This window comes from Eulemur rufifrons, chromosome 7 (assembly GCF_041146395.1).
Source record: "Eulemur rufifrons isolate Redbay chromosome 7, OSU_ERuf_1, whole genome shotgun sequence".
NCBI lineage: Eukaryota > Metazoa > Chordata > Mammalia > Primates > Lemuridae > Eulemur > Eulemur rufifrons.
In genome coordinates this window covers 78510675-78533765 of record NC_090989.1, presented here as the reverse complement: position 1 = coordinate 78533765, position 23091 = coordinate 78510675, and the positions used below count along the sequence as shown (strand labels likewise).

The following is a 23091-nucleotide window of genomic DNA, read 5'->3' as shown; positions in this document are numbered from 1 at the left end:
TAGTTCTTATTTCTGAATTGCTTCCTTTCCTGTTTCCTATAGCAATTGTTACAATATTTTACAGCTCTGAAGTAACATAATGTCTCCTTGCCAGTCCTAACCCTATTCTTAGAAGACGTATGTGTGGAGGTATCTGAAAAGCAGTTGTAAATTTGGACCTAAACCTCAAGAAAAATGTTGATGCTAAAGACACAGATTTTGGAGTCTTGAGCATAAGATGGTACTTAAAGCCATAGATAGGGATGAGCTTGCTCAAATAGGAAGTGTGTGAAGTAGGAAGAGAAGATAGGTAAGAATATAATCCTAGGGGACAATAGCATTTAAAGGTTGGGCTGAGGAGAAGTTAGAGCACATGACTGATAAGAGGGCACATAAGTTGGAGGAGAACCAGGAAAGAGAGATGTACTGAAAACCAAGGGAAGAGAAAGTTTCGGGAAGTAGGGAATTTTCAACAGGGTTAAATGATGCATGGGGGACAAGAGCAGGCTAACTGGAAATAGGCCAGTGGATATGGCTAGTAACTGCAGAAGGTTAGTAGTCAGTAGCTTGTAATGAGTGGAAAAAGTGGAGATAGTGAGTATAGGTTACTCTCTCAAGAACTTTGATTGGAAGTGGTAAGGCAGAAGGTAGTCCAACTGAAAGAGAAGGTAGGATCAGAAAATTCTTTAATGTCTGTCACTCAGAATCACCATGTACAAAGCCAAGTTCCTCATCCTGCTTTATCTGCTATTTGTCTGCTTTCTCATCTCAACTAGTAGTATCATCTTTTGCCTAGTTTTCAAGCTGGAAACCTTGGAATCTTCTTTGACTTCTCCCTTACCTGCCCCCCACACCTTGCCAAACACAACAAACATTTAAATGGTAACCAGGGACTTTTGATTTGATCTCGGGAATGTCTTTTTTGTCATTCCCTCTCTTGACTTCTGCAGCATTCCTAGGCTGGGATCCCTTCTCTTTCCTTGATATTGCAATAGCTCTCTTACTGGTACTTAAGTCTCACCCTCTGCCCTCATCCATTCTTCATACAGCCCCATTTATATTTCTAAAACATGGTTCCCATCATGTCCCTCCACATCTTGCCTTCTATGTATAGCATACTAATTCATTAAATAAGTGAGCACTGATTATGTGGCCAGCATTGTACTAGGCACCAGGGGTACAGTGGTGGACAAGAAAGACATGGGCCGTGTTTCCACATAGCTTAATGGATGGAGTATAAGTCTTTTTTTACAATTTAGATACCAGCTTATCTTTCTAAGATTATTTCCAACTTCTACTCATATACTCCAGCCATTTTGGACTAATTTCTTTTCCATGGGAAAAATCCATATTATGAAATTGCTGTATCTGCACATGTTATTTCTTACCTAGAATGCCTTTCTTCTATCTGCTTGTTATATTTTTCGTAGTAGACTATTGTCAGATGGCATTTGTTTTCTCTTTATTGGCCATTGGCTGTTAACTATTAAAGCACCTTATATGGGTTTGAATTTTAAGAAATGTTCTGTAGCTAACAATAATCTGCATAAATGCTCCTGCTTCTTTCTGCTACAAGAAATTTTTGTGTTGAACTCTTTGTAGAGAGAAGGATCTATCTAGAGTTGAAATTTAATTCTGGTAATTATGTACTATGCCTCTCTGGTCAATAATGAATGTATAGAATAGAGGTGAAAAGCAGAAATAAGCACATGAGTACTTTAGAGAAACCTATTAATGCTTACCTGACTTGTTTCATAGAGTATTTGGAATTTTGATTTATTGATCTGTCTTCCTCCAACTTAGACTGATGATGAAGATGAGTCTTTTGTTCTTGAGGATCCTACATTGTTAAACATTGATACTATTGATTCTCACTCATATGATACTTCATCTGTGGCAAGCTCAGACAGTGGTGACAGGACCAACTTAAAAAGGTAGGTATTCATGTCAATCACAGTTGCATATGGTTGAGATATTTAACCATTTCAAATGTAAATATCTTTTTGTAGTACAGTGTGGTCTGTTGAAACCCTGCATGGGAGTAGAAGGTCCACTTGTATGGAAATAATATGCTTATTAGATCCTAAAGATTTGGCACTGCTGAGGGAGAAGATAAAAAGGTGGGTACCATGACCACTGTCTTCCGAAGCCCCAGTAGGAAGCCATAACTGCCACGGCTTCCCAGAAACAGTAGAACCTTTGGAGGGAGCACAAACCAAACCTGGCAGTGTCTGTGGCGGGAACATGAGCTTGGTTCCCCACCCTTCTGTTCTCTGCACGTCCCCGCTCCCCTCAGGTCAGCTCCAGAGCCTTCGTTCTCTTGGAATGAAGCTCCAAGCAGAATCACAAAGACGATTAAAGATTTGGGAAAAAGACTTCTAACCCTAAATAACTTCAATTTTGGCTGCATTTTACCTTCCAAATTTTTAGAGGGAACATAAAAAGGAAAGAGAAGTGGAAGAATCATAACATAAATATTTTATTGAATTCATGTATAACTTTAATATTGGTAAAGTTATCTGTGTATTTTTCCTCTCTTTTTAAAATTTTGCCTGTATCAAGTGCTGTCTTTAGGTTATTGTCTCTTGTGAGATAGGGGCCATTGCTGGATATGTTAACCTGTTCAGCACTGTATCCTACAAATAGATAACGTAAATGTTTTTCATGATCTGGTCACTCCCTGCTTAAAAGATATGGTGTTATCTTGTTGCCTTCATAAGAAAGTCAGAACTGCTTTGCATGGTGTCTGTCTGGCCCCTGCTTACTGTTTTGACCTAATGTCTAAGCACTCCCACTCCAGTCCTCCAGTCCACGCCTTTTGTGTGTTCACTGTGCCCCAGGCATGCTGTGTACTTTTACATCTTCGTATTTCTGCTCGTGCTTTTTGTCTGACAGACTCGGGCCAAATCAGGCATCTTTTCTTTTCTATAGCTATCCCTGATATCCCCCAAATAAACAGAATGAACTTTTCTTCATTTGCATTTATATAGTATTTTATTCATATTTCTAGTCTAACCTTTGTCCTTTAATTTAAGAGTTACTTATCTATCTAGGCTATGAGATCCTTGACAGTAGGAACTATGACTTCTTTGTTTTGTATCCCTGAGCATACTTTTAGTCATGCAGAATAGGTCCTCAGTAATGTTTGGTAAATGTTTAAAAATTACTTTCCGCATGATGATGAGTAGAGCAGGTGAAAGGAGCTGTTAATAGGAGCAGCAGAGAGTGAGTCAAGAATGGAGAATTCGAGAAGGTGGTTGGTTGAAGAATGAGCATGGTGGTGGTAGAGAGGAGGAGGCAAGAGGGTAAGCAAACGTAGCTGTGCAGGGCAGAAGGAGAACTCTGTGGACACCTTCTGGAGAATAGCAGACTCTCTTGCTACATTACTTAAGGTGGGCAAGGAACAGTTTGAATCAGTGAAAAAAGAATGGCCATTTTATTCATTTTCCTGCTTGTGCTTCTCTGCGGTTCACAGCAGAGATGTGTGAACTAAAATGTTTAGTACAACATTTTAATGTGAGACTATTAGATTTTTTTATACTTCTTTTTCAAATAGAGCTAACAAATTACATACAGTGTTATTTTCCACTTTTCTTTTTGTTTGGTATGTTTTCTTCTTTCAAAGCATTGGGACCTTGCCTTTTCAATTTTTTTTGTCCTTAAAGTATCCATTTTTTCTTTTTTTAGGAAGAAGAAATTACCTGATTCTTTTTCACTCCATGGATCAGTTATGCGACATTCACTTTTGAAGGGAATTTCTGCCCAGATAGTATCTGCAGCTGTAAGTATTTTGTACTTTCCCCCCAGCTTTATAACCTGCAATGGCATAATGAAGTAGGAATGAGCATAAAACAAAGCACAGCACTTCTCTTGGCCCAAAGCTTAAGAAAAATAGAATCTGGCTTTCATGGTTTTTGTGTGATTATTTTTGACTCATAAGACATGGCTACACATCTTGATGTAGAAATTAGTGCAGCCATGAAAATAAAGGTCTGCTCAGAGTCTTGGATGTGCCCAAATGAAATATGGCAGCAAGCCTAAAATAAACACTATCTGCCTTTTCTTTAAATTCCTTTTCGGTTTAGTTGCCATCTTGTGTATTTGATTGAGGTAGAGTGCTTATTTTTTTTAGTCTTTTCATATGGAGAAATGATTGATCGGAATCTTTTACAACTGAATGTTTTTTATAATTCACAAAAGTCTTTTCATGTACCTTATTACTCTTACAACTTTGAAAATAGGTAAAGCCGTGTTCTATTTTACAAATGAGAAGATAGGCTCGGAGAGGTAATATTAACTTGTCTTACATAACTGAGTTAGGGGGTAGCAGGGCAATTACTCAAAATTGGGGTTTCTGGCTCCAAGTCTAGTGCCCCTTTGTTGTGAAAGGAGGTGGCATGGGTGAATGTGCCCAATTTATAGTGGCTGGAACAGAATGTCCGCGACCTTTTTTGAAAATGATTTTGAGCACTGAGTTAATGTAAAAAACATTTAATAGTCCATCAAGACAATAGAGACTGATGAAACTTTTCCTTTGACCTCAAAGCCCATAGTTTCATGTAGTCTTTGAATTCTGGTTTTCTGAATTAAATGTACTGATCCTGTATATAATGATAATACTAATAATGACAGATTCAAACTCCAGGAACTTTGATCTGTTTTTATGTTCTTTTTATGGAGTTTAATTGGTATTTTACATATTTAATTTGGACAGGGTTTTGATTTTTCATGAGGGTAAGAGTTGATACAGGAGTGCATCAATTCACCACAATTGCATTGCAATTTTTAGGTTTATCTGAGAAAGATCTTAGCTCAGATACCAAAAAAAAAAAAAAAAAAAAAAGTATTCACTATGGACAATGGGTATATCCTGACCCAGCTCATATATCATGAAGTCAGTTTAAATGGAGAGATGGTCAAGCAATGGAGGAAACCTGGGCGATTGTCCTTCCTCTTTTAGGTGGAGAGTAACTCATATTTGCTGGAATGGGAACCACCTGTTGAGGATTACATTTCCATGACGTTTTTTTGAATTTAATCCTTATGTAGGTGATGAAATTCATTCCTTTCAAAATCAAGATGAACCAGAACAGTCATTTGACCCACCTGTGCAGTTTTAAAAATATTTTGAATAATGGAGACTGAACTAAAACTCAGACTCTGAACAATGATTAGATAAATCTGTTATTTAAAAGGGTTTCTCCTTCTTCTTGAAGAGGAGGGGAAAATTCTAATAAATACCAGAGTGTTTGCATTCTGTTTTTATTTCATTGCTATGGCTGAGCTCCTCTGGTATGTTAAAAAGAAAACTGCTTTTCCTGCGACAGCCATCACACAGTGCCTTCCTAGTTTTGGATTACCAGCTCAATTTAAGTTGCATGTTTTTCTGTGATGGTTGGTTTATTAACATGTAAAGCTAGTTATATTTTTGGGTGTTTGTCCTGAATAATTGTTCAATAGTGCCTTCGGCCATGTGGATTGTGATGTTATTAAGGCTGCTTAGGGCCTTGGTCATTATAGTTTTAGAGTCCCTGCATGGAAAACACTCAGGAGAGATGAGATTTGTTTGTTTGTTTGTTTTGAGCCAGGGTCTTGCTCTGTCACCCAGGCTAGAGTGCAGTAATGCAATTATGGTTCATTGCATGCAGCCTCAAACTCCTGGGCTCAAGCAATCCTCTTGCCTCAGCCTTCTGAGTAGCTGTGACTACAGGCATGCACCACCATGCCTGGCTAATTTTTCTTATTTTTTGTAGAGACAGGGTCTTGCTATATTGCCCAGGCTGGTATTGAACTCCTGGCCTTGAGCACTCCTCCTGCCTCAGCCTCTCAAGGTGCTGGGATTATAGATGTGAGCCACCACACCCAGCTGAGATGAAATTTTTGGAGTTGTAACACTCATTGGTTAGTTTTGGGATCCTTCTCAAAGAAATATGACATATGACTATATGTTAAAATAATTCAAATTAACTTTTTGAGGATGTTTATGATTTTTATGATCAATCTTAAGATACTAGAGACACCTTAATGCAGTGTTCTTTTTTCAAAATGTGTCCAATGCATAGGAATCTCCTGGGGTGCTTATTAAAATGCAGATTCCTGGGGATCACCCCAGACCTACTGAATTAGAATCTTTAGCAGTGTAGTATAGAGATCTGCATTTTAACAGGCATCCTAGGTGATTCTAATGCACTCTGGCTTTTGAGAACTACTAACCTCACATGTTGGAACACCAGTACTAAAATTCTGTAATCTCTAAAATGCTTCCAAACATCTGTGATTTTTTAGCCTTTGAAGTCAGGTGACTTTTGATTTCATTATTCAGGTTTTATTTTGAATATAGAGCAGATCCTTGAATAATGTCATTTTGTTCAATGTTATTTCGTTATAATGTTGATGAGAAAAAATTGGTTTTGTTATAAGTCGTTTCACTTAAAGTCAGTTTCCAAGAGTGTATTGACAATGTTAAATGAGAACTTACTGTAGTTTATGTTCTTTATCTGCTGTCTTATTATTCCTCTTTTTTATTATCTAGGACACAAATCAATCATTTATTAAATATTTATTGCATGCTTTGTAATTGTCGAGCATTATGTCAGGCATGTTTTATACACACACATATAAACACAAAGTTGGGTGTATGCTGCTATCCAGAACATTGTATATAACAACCTTGGTGATTGTTCTTTTCTGTTTCTGTGCACTGGAGTAAGTTTCTTAAGTTAGTTCCTGGGAAGCTCTACACAGTTGGTTAGATTCTGCCTTCTGAGAGATTATAGTAACTAATCGACCACACTGACAAGAATAGACATAGAAGAGAAGATACAGAACAGTTATAAAGAGCCTGGCCTGGGAACTGAAAGCCCTGAGGTTGAGACATAGTTCTACCACTTACTGAGTAACCTTGGACATGTCAGTTAAGCTCTTTGAAACTTCTGTTTTCTTAATCTGGAAAATCATAATCATACTGCCTGTTCTCTCTCTCTCTCCAGGTTAGAGAATCAAATAGTGTAATATATGTATGTGAAAGTTTTTTGGTACTACAGTGCTATATCATTGCAAGCTGCTATTATTTAGAGCTATATAAGCATCAAAAAGATACTCTTATATCATTCTTTACATTTAATTTGATCTTCAGGACAACTCATTGAGGTAAATAGGGCAGTATTTGCTATTTCTTTGAACAGATGAGGAGACTGACACTCAGAAAAGTTAGGTGACTTTCCCAAGGTCATGTAGTTACTGATAAGGACCTGGGACTAGCACTTCATGTTTCACTTTCTTTTACTTTCTTATGCTTGAGAACTGACTTAATGTATCCCACTGGGGTTTTATTTACAGATTATTGGGTAATCTGCTAGATAAGAGCTCCTACTTTATTAGAAATAGAACATCTTTAGCACGTTTCCTTTTCTCAAATCTTTATATACTCCTACCATTTTGACCCCGTAATACTTACAGTTTATTCACATTATAGAAAACAGAATCTCTTTTTCCTTTACATTTCCATTTATAATCAGTACCCTTCCTGAAGCATCTGTTATAGGTAGTAAAACAAAATGATGCATTCTCATACTCTCTGTATTTGTTGATATATACAGCTTTTGTAATTTCTCTTAGTTGAGGGCAAAAATGAAGGTTCCACCTCTTGTCTGAATTGATTTGGATCAAAGTATATGTAAAGAGAGATCCTTATACCATTTTTGGTTTTAAAATGAGAATATCTTTTCAAATACTTTTTTTTTATCATTTCATTTAGGACAAAGTAGATGCTGGCTTGCCCACAGCAATTGTAAGTATACTTTAGCTTTTTAAAGGTAAGCTTTTTACTTGATTGGGTTTTCTTAGATTTTTTCTTATAATGTTCAATAATCAATTCATAAGTCATTTTACTGCAAGTAATCAGTTTAAAATTTGTCCATGTTGAATGTTTTCTTTTTTCCTAATTTATTGTTATTTTTGGGGCTTTCGTTTGAGAAGCAGGTAATGGAATAATGACTGGCCTTCTCCAGGTTTATTTGTATGTGGTACCACCCTGCCCAAGTAAATTTGCTTCTTCTGTGATTTGGCTTCCCTTCTGTTGCAGGGAGTGGAAAGCCTCATTTGGTAAAATCACTTTGTGGTAAATATTACATTTAACAGCTCTGGATTCCATTACCAAGCTTGCCAAGTAGTAAATCTGTAGAGTGATTTTAGAGAACTGAGGGATATTGAAAGCACACTAGTGTTCTCTTTTCTTGTCTTCCTCCAGCTGCCTCCTGTAGCTTTCTTATTAGTCCGTCATTTGCTGAGGAGGTGGGCTGAGTTTTGAACATTTCTGTTGTCTTTTGGCTCCTGTAGATAAACTGGAGAAGAACATTCTCATCTCTTCCCCACACCTTGTTGGGGGCTCTTGGTTGTGTAGCCTGAGTGCCTCTTACTTTGTCTGGAACCCTGATATTTTAAGTTGCTTTGGAGGAAGCTAAATGGCATGTTTTTGCCCATAATGTTGAACATATGCTATTTTGATAATGTTACCCTTAGAGTAAATTTAGAGGGATTCTCAGAAATAAAATGTCCCAAGTTTCATTTCCCGTTTTGCCTCCTAGATGAAATTCTCTTTGTTTATAATAGTTGGTATGTCATCTGGTGCCTAGAGGAAGGAACAGATTTAACTTTGATTATTTCAAGATCCTTGATGTACTATCTTAAAATATCATCTTCCCTTTTGTTTTCAGGCAGTGTCCAGTCTGATAGCAGTGGGTACATCTCATGGACTGGCTTTAATATTTGGTAAATTTTCTAAGTACTTTCTTACTTTTAAATATTAAGTATCCTATTGGATTTTATAATGTCCTTTAATCATAGTTTATATAGTATACTTTATTTTTTTGAATGAAACCAGAAAAACTTAAAAAGGAGCGATCCATATTTTTATAGCTAAAAATTGTTCAACTCACGCTAAATAACCACAGTTGTATTCATATTTTTGCCTTGGCATTAAATATTTGAGCAGAATATTTTGTTCTTTTTTTTTTTATTTAAAAACTTCTGGATAATATTTTTCTGTCATTTTTTAGCGTTCTGGGCATTAAGTTTTTGCATCTCTCCTAGATGGAATTCCCGATGACACTATACTTACTAATAAGGAATCTACAGAATGTTTTATAAGGATTACTTGAGAATGCTTTAATAGCAGAACCACAGTTTGCTCCCTGTGGGGCCTTGCATCTTTATTTATCATATGAGTGGATTACTAGTTATTTTCCATTGTTTTTGAGCAATTAAACTTCCTGTTTATAAATTTTCTACTATGCCAAAAGCTTTATGTAACACATAATTGTAACACCTAGTCTTTTCAAAGGAGATTGATTTAAGTGATAGAATTTTATTGTTTGGGAACCAGAAAATAGAAACGAAATTAAAATTACCTTGAAAGAACTTTAGAATTGATTCTTTAAAAAATACTTTTTTTTTTTTTTTACTGAATAACTGATATATATACATAGTAGAAAATTTAGAAAATATAGATGGACAAAATGTTAAAGATATAAAATACCAAATTCTACCATCCAGAAATAATCCCTAACATTTCTGTATAACCTTCTAGTGTTTTTTTCTGTACTTGTATATATGTATGTATTCATCCTCAAATGGGATCATGTTAATTTGTAACCTACTTTCCATTATAATGAGCGTCTTTCCATGCAATTATATATTTGTCTATAACATTTTTAATGGCTACATATTATTCTATTAAATAGATTCTTCCTAATTTACTTAGCCATTTCCTACTATAAGATGTTTAGGTTTTTAATAAACAAACAGGAGTGTAATGAACATTTTGTTACTACATTTTTGTGCCTGTGATTACTTTCTTAGGACAAATTCATAAAAGTAGAATTGCTTGGGGTCAGGATATGAACATTAAGGACTTTTAATATGTATTGTCTAGTTGCCCTCTAGAAAAGTTTTACTAGCTCCGCTCTCCTATGATGTGTAAGATTGGCTGTTTTCCTATGGGGTCATAATTGATACTAGATAAACAGAATTTTGGGGAAGAATTTTACAGGATCTTTTAGTTAAGTCCCCTTATTTTACATGAGGTGATTGAGGACCAGGGACCTTAAGTGACATGCAGAGAGCCAAGTTCATAATCAAGGAATACCAAATCCCAGATCAGTGCATTTCCACTGTTCTAAGCAATCCTCCTGTCCCGAGAGAAAAGGAGCCAAAAGATATGAAGAAAAGAATTGAAGAACTAAGGTGAATGAGGATAGAATATAGTGTAAATGTTTATCTGTCAGCAGAATACATGTTGATTTTTTGTTCCCACTTACCAGTACTCACTTTTCCTCGACTCTTGTCTGTTTGAACATCCCTTTCTTATCAAGAGGTTATACAAATATGTAATTGCTTGTAATCAAACTCCCGTAGGGCTTACTGCAAACGAATTAAAATGAATACTTTAAAAAGAAAAACTAACAGAGGAGAAGAGTACATTATCTTTCGATACTGCCTTTTTAATTTCCTTGGGCCTGCTTCCTGATTTTTTTAGACCCTAACGTCTTTCTTACAGATATGAGGACATAGTAATCTTTCATCACAGTCTCATGGAAAAGAAAGTATGCCAAAGTGAACATTTTGAGAAATAATTATAATATTCTGGTTGTGCTTTGGGTTTTAACAGTGCAGCTAATAAATTTTACTTATTATGTTTATAGGAATCAGATGTTTGGACAATGTGTTTTAACAAATGGATTAAAATCACTTGAAAGCCAAGAAACAACTGTCAGAGTAATAACACTGTGAAGTATCTAGATCAGAGGTCTGGGTTAGAGCTGATCTCTTTTATTTTTTTTTGGTTTTTAAAAAAATTATTATGGGTATATAATAGTTACATATCTTTATAGGGTACATACGATGTTTTGATACAGGCATACAATGTGAATTAATCAAATCAGGGTAATTGGGGAATCCATCACCTTAGGCATTTAACATTTCTTTGTGTTAGGAACATTCCAATTCCACTCTTTTAGTTATTTTACAGTATACTCTAACTTATTGTTGATTATAGTCACTTTGTTGTCCTGTCGAGTATTGTTCATACTATCTAACTATATTTTTGCACCCATCTGATCTCTTTTAAGCATCTGTGTTGATCATAGGAGAAAGTGTAGCAGGAAGAACTATACTTGTTTAAGTACAATTAGATTCTCTTTGAAATAGAGGCCTAGGTCATTAAAATATAAATTCTTATAAGTTTCTTAATGGTTGATGTATATTGTGTATTCTTATGGAATTGTAGGTATATGGAATTTTTTATGTGTCTTGGTTCTTACCTTATACAAAGTCTTTTTTCTTTTTTTTTTTTTTTTGAGACAGAGTCTCACTCTGTTGCCCAGGCTAGAGTGAGTGCCGTGGCGTCAGCCTAGCTCACAGCAACCTCAAACTCCTGGGCTCAAGCAATCCTCCTGTCTCAGCCTCCCGAGTAGCTGGGACTACAGGCATGCACCACCATGCCCGGCTAATTTTTTTCTATATATATTTTTAGCTGTCCATATAATTTCTTTCTATTTTTAGTAGAGATGGGGTCTCGCTCTTGCTCAGGCTGGTCTCGAACTCCTGAGCTCAAACGATCCGCCCACCTCGGCCTCCCAGAGTGCTGGGATTACAGGCGTGAGCCACCGCGCCCGGCCTATACAAAGTCTTAAAAGTTCAAATCTTAATAAAGATGTTTCTCTATCCCAAGACCCTTAGTTTTCATTTTTTTGGTTGTTAGTGTATTTTAGTAGCTTATCATTCAGAAATTGTTTTTGTTTCCACATAACTTAAACATGGATTTACTTACTGTGCTATAATTTGAGTACTATGCATTTTTTTCTTTTCCCATAACCCAAACCTGAATATAATCACGAATGAATATAATCGTGTCTTTAGACACCACTTAATCAAATTTAGTCTCATTCCCACAGATAACTAAAGCTTGTCATTTATACTCTTGAAATTTTACCTGCCTTTTTTCTGAACTTTTGTACTGATTTCTTGCTTTTCTCTCTCTTTTAATCTTTTCTTCGTGGATTCAAAAGGAAAAGGTATAGTAACTTTGGTTTGCATGAGAGGTTTTTTATCTTTTGACCTTTTTAATGTTGAAAGAGAATGCTATCAATTACAGTTGATACCCTCGTATGAAATGCTTATTGAAAAAACTACAGCTAATTAAAGCAGGAAATTATGAAAAACTATAAATAAATGCATATCTTCAATGTTTTATTTTAACTGAAAGTATATAAATTTTAATTTTCCCCTAATCTTTTGATACAGTCTGAAGCCTTTTCTTTTGAGTTTGTATCTGCTGATTGAAGGTCTGCAGTTATGTTTTTGGGCATAAACTTTGTCAATAATGGGCCATGTAAAATTTGCAATTTTCATTTTTAAAAATGAGATAAAAGCTTAGATACCTGTGAATCAATCAGAGTACAAAATTCTAGATTTTAACAAAACTTCCTTTCAGTCTTTTACCCTTGTCAATATCTTTGTGACAGTTTTGTAAAGCAATTCATCTTTACCAAGTTTTTCTAAATCATCCATTTAGTGTTCATAGAAACAATAGCTCTTTCTTTTTCACTCTTATTTCATCGGTTTATGTACTTTTTAATTAAGTTTTTGAAGTACAGTAACATTACAATGACATGAGCAGGTTTGGGAATGAATGCAACTGACTCCTTAGTAAGCATCACTATTCTAAAACAGCAGTCTCCAACCTTTTTGGCGTCAGGGACTGGTTTCATGGAAGACAGTTTTTCCATGGACCAGGGGGTGGGGGGAGGATGGTTTGGGGATGATTCAAGCACATTATATTTATTATGTACTTTATTTTTATTATTATTACATTGTAATATATAATGAAATAATTATACAACTCACCATAATGCAGAATGTGGGAGCCCTGAGCTTGTTTCCCTGCAACTAGATGGTCCCATCTGGGCGTGATGGGGCACAGTGACTAATCTGACAGGAGGTGGAGCACAGGCAGTGCCAGTGAAGGGGAGCGATGGGAAGCCATGGGGAGTGGCTGTAAATACAGATGAAGCTTCGCTTTCTCACCTGCCACTCACCTCCTGCTGTGTGGCCTGGTTCCTAACAGGCCAGCCGGTACCCATCTGCAGCCCGGGGTTGGGGATGCAGTTCTAGAAGACAGCCAATTATGGGGATTCAGTGTGCCCTGGTCTTCAGTCAATAAGCTTTACAGAGGGAAGGAGAACTTTAATTCTGTGAGTTGGTTAGATGGAGGTCAACTGCTTCTTCTTTTTTGTGATCATTGATGAAAATGTTTCCTAATAAGATCTCCTTTCCTTTTCTCCCTTAGTCCTAGAGAATATTTTAGTGTGAATAAAGGGTAGGAAAAGAATAGCACTGAAGAGTGGTGCATATTGGCAGATGAAAGTGGAGTTCTACACACATAATTAAATTTTATTCCTTCTAGAATGTAGGTATTTCCTTCTTTGATGATATTTGGGAACTAATTACAACAAATTAGGAGTGAAGAAATAGAAGATCAGGCTAATTTTGGTATGTGGAAAAAGAAATTCTTGAATTATGTTCAAATTTAGATTTTAGGACGATTATATACTTTCTATGTTATTTGTGGCTTTTCTTTGCTATTCAGCACATATATTATTCTTAAGTTCGGGATATGCTGAGGAGATTTACCCTAAGCAAGTGTACTTTTAAAAGGTATACTAATAAAAGATACAGGTATAATTCAGAGCAGTGTCAAATAGATGTGCTTTATGTGATATTTGGGCTTCAAGTTCTCTTAAATAATTGGTAAGCTATATTATTGTCATTAATAATTCCTTACATTTGTAACATTTGATAGTTTTCAAATTTTTCGTAAACATTTTGTTACTAAGCTGTATGTCAACTCAGTGAAGTTTTTAAGAAAAGTGATAGTCTCATTTTCATATTTCTTGCCCAGGGTCACCTTCATAAAGACCTACTCCAATTTTTTTTTTTTTAATGCTAAATAGTGCCAGCTAAATAGACAGTGCCAACTAAATGTAATTTTATGTGACTTTGTAAACAAAATTACATGTACTATTAATTTAATACCTTTTCCCCAACAGTAGACAAAGGAGACTTCAGAGAATAGGGGGAGAATAGAATTTTTCCTTTTCAATTAGTGAGATCAAGAGCAGCCTGGAGAGAGCCCGGATTTTCACCTTTCTTGCTTCTGTCCAGGTCCTTTTGTTCGTTCTATGTAACTATAGAATTTACGTGTTTTGAAGAGGTTTTATGTTTATTTTGGCCAAATACCTTTTACCAGAATTGTCCAGAATTATCTGGACTACAGAATATTCAGTTACTCTAGCAGGAGAAATCTCTCCAATAAGACTGTTTTCTTCTTTCCACAGAAATTCTACCTTTTTTGAATTTATTTGAAATTACGTAATAGCAAGTTTGTGAATATGGTACCATAAAGATAGAACGTATAAAGATAGCAGTAACAGTTGATAAATATCTTTGTGGAGTCAAAGTAGGTTACATTTGATAGGCTGTCTTTTTTTGCTTCTCTCACCATCATCTGCTAGGTTTTTTTTAATGTGTATGTGAATATAATCTGTAAATTAGTTTGTGATGAAAACCTAATATTTGAAGGAGATTGAAGTAGTTCCTTTTTGGATTATCTTACTTTACTAAGTTATTCCTCTTAGCAACACAGTGAGGTAATGGTTGTTTTCTACATTTTACAGATGAAGATAGGGAGAGCAAACAAATTTAAGTAACATTCCTGAAATTACCCAGATATACACTGTGGTTGCAATACCCGTAACTCTCTAGAATTAGAGGTGGGATTAAAATCCAGGTATCTGGTTTCATAGCCATGCTACCTTTTAAAGGGACATTATAAAGATGAAAAATACATTGTAAAAAATCAAGAAAAAAATTGAGAATATTTTCATTAACGCAATCCTATGGGATGTAAATTTAATATATATTTCAGGAATGACCAAGGTTGATAATTTAGTTCCTTGTCTTAGCAAGTTTTTAGTATGTGGGTACCATAGTCAGGAAAGCAGTTATGTTTGGTTTTGAATCTAGAAGTCAGGTATGTCCTTTTTCTTTCCTCATTTCATCCATTGCCACTATTTTCTATTTCCTCCTTCTTAATGGCACACTTATTTTATCATACTTCTCACTTCTCCTGCTCATACTTACTGTGCCTTGTAAGAATACTTAAACTGTCTAATTAAAGCATGAATTTTGTTAAAGTGGAAAGCAGTAGTGAGTGTCTTTAAGTATTGGTGAATCAGAACTCTGTGAAGTTTGGATCTCAAAGCAGGGACTACAAAGGATCTCAGCAGCGTGCTATCTAGACACCTCTCTGTTCCTGGAAGGCTGGTGGTCAAACCCGAGGGGCTTCTTTGTGGGGCTGGTATGAAATTTCATACCAACCTCTTTGTCCTCTTTCAGTTCACCTGTTGCCTATACATGTGGCCCAAAGCAGTGGTATATATAGAATACTGCTGCCCAACCATCATATCATGACAGTTTGCAAATTAAGGTACGTGGATAATCCACTAACTGTATAAGGTGGCCCTAACAAAATAAGGATCATGGAAAACAGTATTTTAGGCAGGCATTTTCAGTTGAGTGAAGTAAAATGTGATGTCATATTTATAGTCAAGAAAATTATAGAATAAAGAGAAGTTTTGATAATTTAGATTAAATTGAGAGAGGGAGGAAAAATGAGGGAGGAAGCCAGTCTAGATGTATGGGAAAATATCTGTATTTATATAATTCTAGATGTGAATAAAGATAATGATTTTTGAGATAACTAGATTCTGTATATTTATGATTTTTATTTCTTTTCGAATGTTCACCTTGGAAGGCAAAAATACAAAATGATTTTTTAAAAACTCAAATATTTTTGTATGCCAGATGCAGTACAGTCATTAATTATTTCAGAACTCTTTCTTGAGGAGGGGGATTCCTATTGAACCAGTTTATGAACACAGAAAAATACTCTTACAATATTCACTTTGGATGGACAAAAGGACTGACTTAATATTATTCTCTAGACCTGAGAATGAATGTCTTTAGACTCTTTCTGATAACTAGCTTTAGTTATAGAAGAAAGATTTGCAAATGTGAAAGCTGGTAAGATGATTGTCAGATGCCTTCTGAATGCAAGGAACCAAGGAAGATATTCTAGGAGTGCTTATTCACTCATCATCTTACCCCTTAGAGAGGTCCTGTCTAATAAGGGAAGGAAGACGTTTACCAAAACTTTCATGTAGATAGTTAAGCGAGGCACAAACAAGTGCTGGGGGAGTTGAGAATATCTAGGTTGTAGAAATATGGTGTTTGTTTTGTTTTGTTTTCTTTTTTCTAAATAGTTAGATTTTGTAGTCGTGCCTTCTTACATTTAAATTTTTATCTGATTGTTTTTAAGTGGGTACAATACTGAACTCTACACAAAATAAGTATTGTCTAGGAGAAGTCCCGGAGGAATTTCTTTTAATTATTAGATAATAAAATTTAATAAATGTTTGAGTGCCTCTTGGAGAAATCAGAGGTCATTAAGGCAAGATCTTTGCCCTTAAAGAACTTAATCTAATAGGGATTTGAATTACTTGCTTTTACAGCATATCAAATGTTGATGCTTGAAATACTTTTCTGAAGTAGTCTACTACTTCAGAATGTTTACTCTGTAATTTTGTTTGCGTTGTTAATTTGCTTAGTAAACCTTTTCTTCATGGATAATATAAATGTAAATTTCAGCCAAATCCTAAATTAATACATTTTGATTTTTGAAGTTTTAAAGTTATTTTAAAGGAAGATGGTATTCCCTATAACTTTGCATCTTGAAAACAGCAATAAATACAATTCTAGACTGAGACAGATGAAAAATAGTTGGCTTGTTCAAGAAGTTACAGATTTTTTATGGGTTTTTTGGCTTAGCATTAGCAAGTTCTGTATTATACTTCCTTGTAAATCTTGTTTTTTTCTATATCTTAGTGTCTAATTCAATGCCCAGCATGTATTAGATGCTCAATAAATACACTTAAAAATGAATGTGACTTCCCTGCTACTTTTGATTCTTGCCACCTCCCAAGTCTTTGAAAACACGCCTTTACTATATATAATTATTCACTTCCATTTCTTTCCCTTGACTTTACAAACCGCTTTAGATCAGAATCAAGCACTGCGACTCTGTCTGGGCAGCACTAGTGTCGGAGGTCAGTATGGAGCCATCTCTGCCCTCAGTATCAACAATGACTGCTCGAGACTTCTTTGTGGCTTCGCTAAAGGTCAGGTAAGATGTGAACTTTCTTTTATCCATAAGACAGTGTTAAAATCAATTTTTAAGAACTATTTTCTTTAGATCAATATTTTGAAGACCAACACGTGTTATGAAGTGATATATCTGGAGCTAACCTGAGATTGCTCAATCTGACTTCTGTCTTGTTCAAATTTTTAAATAATTGTTACTGACTGACCCAGACTGTGTAATTTTTTGTATCCTAATTCATGTGTCTATTTGTGTAAATAGCTTTCATAATCCAACCAGGGCATAATGTAAAATGTCCTTCCTTATGGAAGTGTAAATAATTGACTGCTTTTTAGGTACACTATCTTCTGCTTTCTGTATTCTTATTATTGTGTTCTTGGATAACTACTTTGGCGTTTCTTTCTTTCCATTTCTGAAACTGGCAGTAGGTTATGGTTTTTCCCATCTTCTGATTTCTGCATCACTAGCTGGTTTGGCAGTAAGCCTTTCCTATAATTTTTACCAGTGCTAAATAGATTGACTTATTAGAGAAATTTCTTTTACCTCTTAGCGTAAGAACAACATTTACAATCGAAAGGAAAAGTAGGTTGGGCAGGATGATGGGGGGTAGATGAAGATGGAATAAAGGCTCCATGCTTTAATGGATCTGTACCCTTTAGGTATGTTTTAACTTTATAGTTCTTTGCCTGTAATGTTTATAGACCAGGAATAGATTATTTCAGCCAGAAGACAGGATACTTAAGTCCAAAAAAGAGCAATAAATTTGTTTTTAAAGCACTTAGTTGTCTTACAGATCACCATGTGGGATTTGGCCAGTGGAAAACTTCTAAGATCAATAACAGATGCTCATCCTCCGGGAACAGCAATATTGCATATCAAGGTAATAGCTTTGTTTTCTTTTTCTAACAATTTTTATTATTATACCTTTGTGTCTATTTTAAAGTCAGTTTTTCTGTATTGATAATCAGAAGTCTAAAAAATGTATTTAACATGAAGCCGAACAGGACTTTATTAATAGAATTCTTAATATTGAACTATCTTTTATTTGACTAGCCCTACGTGATGTTTTCCCAAGTTAAAAAAAGAGATGGGCTAGTATGGAAATATTTAACTTCAAGCTGGGTTGAAGTCTAATAGATATAGCAGCAAAAAGGGCAAATTGATGTGATCCTAGACTGGAGGTTGGCAGTAAAGACAAGCAGGACCCTGCTGAAACTCATATGGAGATTGTAAAAGGTCTTTTTACCTTTGTTTAGTCGGCCAACATTTTATTACTGAGGTGGTGTGCTCTGTCACCTTTTGTTGCAAGTTGCATGAAGTTCAAGGCACCAATTGTGAAAGAAGCAGCATTTGGATTACGTTTAGAAATGAATCTATTGGTTTATTTTCTTTCAGGCCTCTAAAGGGAAAGAATTAAGATCCCAGTCTTGGCTTTCTCTTTATAGGCCTGAAAAAATTAAACTGACTTAGGTAACAGATTTTATTTATAAGTACAATGTGAACGTTGATTCTTGCATACTGTGGGGCCCATGTTCAGAAGCATAAAAGGTAAAGGATTGTAACTAGGGAAGTCTAAAATCAGATCTTCTAGACTTTAATCATGTACACATTTTGTTGCTTAGCTGTGCAGAGCTCTCTCATCCATACGTATGCTTTTTAAAGTCTGCAAGCATCTGGAGTTTAAATGTATGTAGGTTAGTTACAAAAAAGTCTTTTGAAGCATTTAGTAACAATGAAAACAACCAATACAAGTAAAAGTAGAGAGAATGTTCTTTCAGAACATCATGGTAATTTATCTTGACCTCTTTTCATATAGCATATGCCAACTTCTAATATGTTATAGTTGCATATATATATGCCTTCTCTCTCTTAATAGATTGAGATCTTTGAATCAGAATCTGTCAGTCATTTATTTTTGTATTTTACCCATAGTAGCTGCTCAATAAATGTTTGATTGAAGGAATAACTAGTTGGTGTTGTTTCTAAAAGGCCAATCCTTTTGCAGAAAAAAAACCAAAGTAATTGGGAAAAACAATAAGAAACAAAAGAAATAAAGACAGAGAGAAAAATGCAGCTGAGATAAAAAGCATAGTAGCAGGAACCATTGTGTTGCTTGGGAATGGTGATGAAGGTGGTGCATGCAGACACTGACATTAGAGAAAGAATATGACTGAATACTTCTAAAATCTTGGATTGACAACAGCCAGTTGTTCATTGTTCTCCAAAATTAACTCTATATCCCATCAATGACAATTTTGGCTTGCATCCTTTATAGGAGTGTGTGTGTGCACATGTATCATTATATAAATGTACTACTATACTAATTTTTATGTACATTATAAAGCAAATACATAAGAAATACAAAATTAAACAGAAATATGAATTCTATTATTTTTCCAACATTGCTACACTTTCATGCACACCCCTAGGTTATAGGTTTCCCACTTTGGCAACTGCTCACCTAGGCTTTGGGAGCAAAAGTGTGGGGCTTCTTTGCTATGCTCATGTGTGGGTTGAGGAAGAATAATTTTATAGGGGCCTCCTGTACCTCAGCCATCCCTAAGAGCGTGAGGCATACCATTTAGGATGGTTCCTCAGCCTTTGGGCTTAGGGAGGCTAGTCACTGTAAATGATACAAGTTCATTATTCCATTTTGTGTCCTGTAACACATGACCTTGGGACTGTCTTTGTGAATATTATTTATTTATTCAGAATTTTCCAGATTAGGTAATAATAACTGAAGTAAAGTCTTAGAAGAAGATCAAGGAGGTAGCACATCTTCGGAAGCGTTATATAAAAAGTTTAAAATGTTTTCAGTATAATGGATTGGCTCTTTAGTCATTCAGAAAGCATCTTCAGACAAGTTTATTTCCCAAAGAACCAAGTATCTTTTACTGAGTCTTTATTCTTGAAAACTAAACAACTGCAAATGTATCCAAAGGATCCTATTCATTTAATAGCAAGTTAGAAAAAGTTAATGTAAGAACTTTGGGGTTTTTTTAATCAATCATAGTTTGTATTTTTCTTTTATTCTGATGAAAGGTGGTTTTGCTTTTTGAAAGCCCCAGTTTTTGTAAAGATAATGAACCATTTTTATTCTAAATAAAGGTAGGTTTGTATGTTTAGAGTGATGAGCTGAATCTAGCTTAGGCTATTTCAAATGCTATTAAGTGTGTATATTGTAGATTTTCAATATTCTCTAACTTTTCCCTCTTCTTAATATTTAACTAGATATTTAAATATCTATAAGAAAATAAATTCTTTCTCTGTTTAGTTTACAGATGACCCAACTCTTGCAATTTGCAACGACAGCGGAGGCTCTGTTTTTGAATTGACATTTAAGTAAGAGACCAGTGGACATTTGTTGACAAATGAAAAGACTAGCTCTAGTTTCATATTTGAAATTGAACATGAAGAGGTCTAGAAAGCCCGTGTGATTGAGAATACATTATGGCTGTGTATTACAATTACCTGGACAGGCTTGTAGAACATGTGGAGTTCTGGGCCTGGTCTTCCAAAGTTTTATCTCAGTAGGTCTTAGTAGGTGTTTTTGCTGTCAAGCTTGGTAACCAGTATTCTGAGCTACTCTGTTCTGTAGTAGCTCACTGATTTTGGTTTAGGTTCAAGGCCTAGTTGATTATAACCATAATGTACAGGTGTAAAAAGGTTTTTAATGCCTGAGAATGGCCTTGTTTGCTCTTTAAATAAGAACAAAGACTGTCTAGATACACAGAAGAACATTTATGAAGCTGAGTTTTTTAAAAAAGTAGAACATAATATTCATTGAATGTTTCCATAAGTTCTTCAAGGTTAATAGCTATCTTTGTTTCTTGTATTTCCCATCACTTCTAACAACACTAAGCAAAAAGTGATTTATGAAAAGATACCATTCATTGTTTAGCTAATGTTTCTTGGGCATCTCCTATACGTAAGCCTTTATCTAGACATCCAGAGTTGTAGCCGTGAACCAGGCAAGGTTCCTACTCTAATAGAATTTACTGTCTAGTTGTGGCGAGGGTAAGGAGACAGATAGTAAGCCAGTACATAAATGGAATAACATCAGATAGGTATGAGTGCTGTGACGAAAAGAAGACAGGTCAGTGTACTAGAGAGCATTTGAGGATAATTCAAGAATGCCTTTCTCAGAAGGAGTGACGTTTGAAAAAAGACCTGAATGATGAGTCAACAAATGCAAAGATCTGGAGGAAGTGTTCCAGACAGAGGAACATTTGAACACAAAGGCTTTGAGGTGGGCACAGACTTGGCCTGCTGGAGCAATGGAAAGAAGGCAGGTGTGGCTGGAGCATGACTTTGTCAGATACACTGTAGTGGGAGAGGAATGAAGGCAGGAGCCAGAGCATATCCTTTTAAGACATGGCTAAAGAGTTGGGATTTTATTTTACGTACAGTGGCAAGCCAGTGGACTGTTTTTAGCAGAATAGTGATTCATCCGACCCATATAATAAAAAGATCATGCTGCTGTTGTGTGGAGCTTGGATTGTTGGGGGTAAAAGGAAGAGTTAGGAGATTATTAAAGTAGTCCAAGTTAGGGATGATAGTGACTTGGATCATTGCTAAATTGATTCTGAATTTTTGGATTACATTTTTAGGAGAGTGATGGGAGTGAGAACATGTGAATCTAGATGTCTCTTCAGTGGTTCCAAGGGTGAAGTTTGCTGTATTGAGCCTCTGCATTCTAAGCCTGAACTGAAAGATCATCCCATCACACAGTTTTCATTATTGGCCATGGCATCCTTAACAAAGGTAGATATATTTAGATGGTGAAACTCGTGACTTTCAGAGGCTTTGAATATGAAAAATTTGAAAATTTCGAGGTAAATATTGAACATAAATTATATCTCTCTCCTAAAGATACTGGTCATTGGATTGAAACCATCCTTGAAAGTGTGGATGACTTTTCCCTATGGTCGGGTGAGTAAGGCTCTCCATCTTACTGGGAAAAGGAGGGACCACGTCAGGAGGTTGAGGGAAATGATTTGCAAGGGCAAATTCTGTGAAATTATCAAAAAACTAGGTAGAATGAAAGTCAGTGCTCCAAAGATCGTTGTCTGGACTTGCCTCAAGGTGACCAAAGCAGCATAAGCTGATGACTAAACAATGTCCTGGGGATCATGAGATCTTGTACTTTTCTATTTTTATCATTTTAAGTTTTTCTGTCATAAACAGCATATAGCTTGTTTTTGTTTTTAACCTCAATTCGACAGTGTCTGTGTATTGCTGTCCTGGCACTTTGTGGTCACACCTAATTTCATGCATGGATTTTCCTAGCTACATTCACTGCCCTTTTGAGTGCAGTGCAATTCCCTTATTGCATTTAAAGCTGGAGGCTAAGTTGATGTAGTGAGTCTGAGCCCTGATTTTCAGTGTTTGAAAGACATTTGTTTTTGTGTGACTGCTGCACTGAGACAGGATTATGCTCATTGTCTCCTGCTTTGATATGGAACTGCTCATAGAGGATACCCCACTCTGTAGGGATAAGTACACCCCAACATAAATAGCTGCGATATATGCTTTCCGCGGCTTCTGCCTCTGATATTTTACTTTGGTGGATGATACTTCCCAGTATGTGTTGTTCATACCTCAGTTTCCCCTCTCTTTCCTGCTTGGGTGTTTTCGGAAAGTTGTGATCTTCCAGTGTATATATGAGGGGAGGTATTGATGGGATGGGATGAGGAGTGATGGTACAGGACTCTGGCTAGTTCAGAAAGCAGCCCCTATACTGCGCGAGATCACTCTTGCTTTCTTGTTGATATCCTGTGTGTCTCTGGGCCCCAGGGGGGAAGCAAGTCTGTCCTTTTAGATGGCAAAACTTGCTT

The 23091-nt window shown here is 35.7% G+C and overlaps 1 protein-coding gene across 3 annotated transcripts in view; it reads left to right on the top strand.

The window, feature by feature from the left end:
* The window catches only part of VPS8 (VPS8 subunit of CORVET complex), a 205136-nt gene that overhangs the window by 5717 nt on the left and 176328 nt on the right, over window positions 1-23091 (top strand). The window contains exons 3-12 of one of the 3 annotated variants that reach the window (XM_069472822.1): window positions 1783-1913; window positions 3667-3760; window positions 7736-7768; window positions 8694-8748; window positions 12045-12050; window positions 17154-17278; window positions 18048-18134; window positions 20529-20596; window positions 21865-22018; window positions 22127-22186. In XM_069472822.1, coding sequence (XP_069328923.1) covers window positions 1783-1913; window positions 3667-3760; window positions 7736-7768; window positions 8694-8748; window positions 12045-12050; window positions 17154-17278; window positions 18048-18134; window positions 20529-20596; window positions 21865-22018; window positions 22127-22186 — 813 coding nt within the window. The remainder of the gene's footprint in view (window positions 1-1782; window positions 1914-3666; window positions 3761-7735; window positions 7769-8693; window positions 8749-12044; window positions 12051-17153; window positions 17279-18047; window positions 18135-20528; window positions 20597-21864; window positions 22019-22126; window positions 22187-23091) is intronic. The other 2 variants (XM_069472821.1, XM_069472823.1) reach the window with 2 other exon arrangements.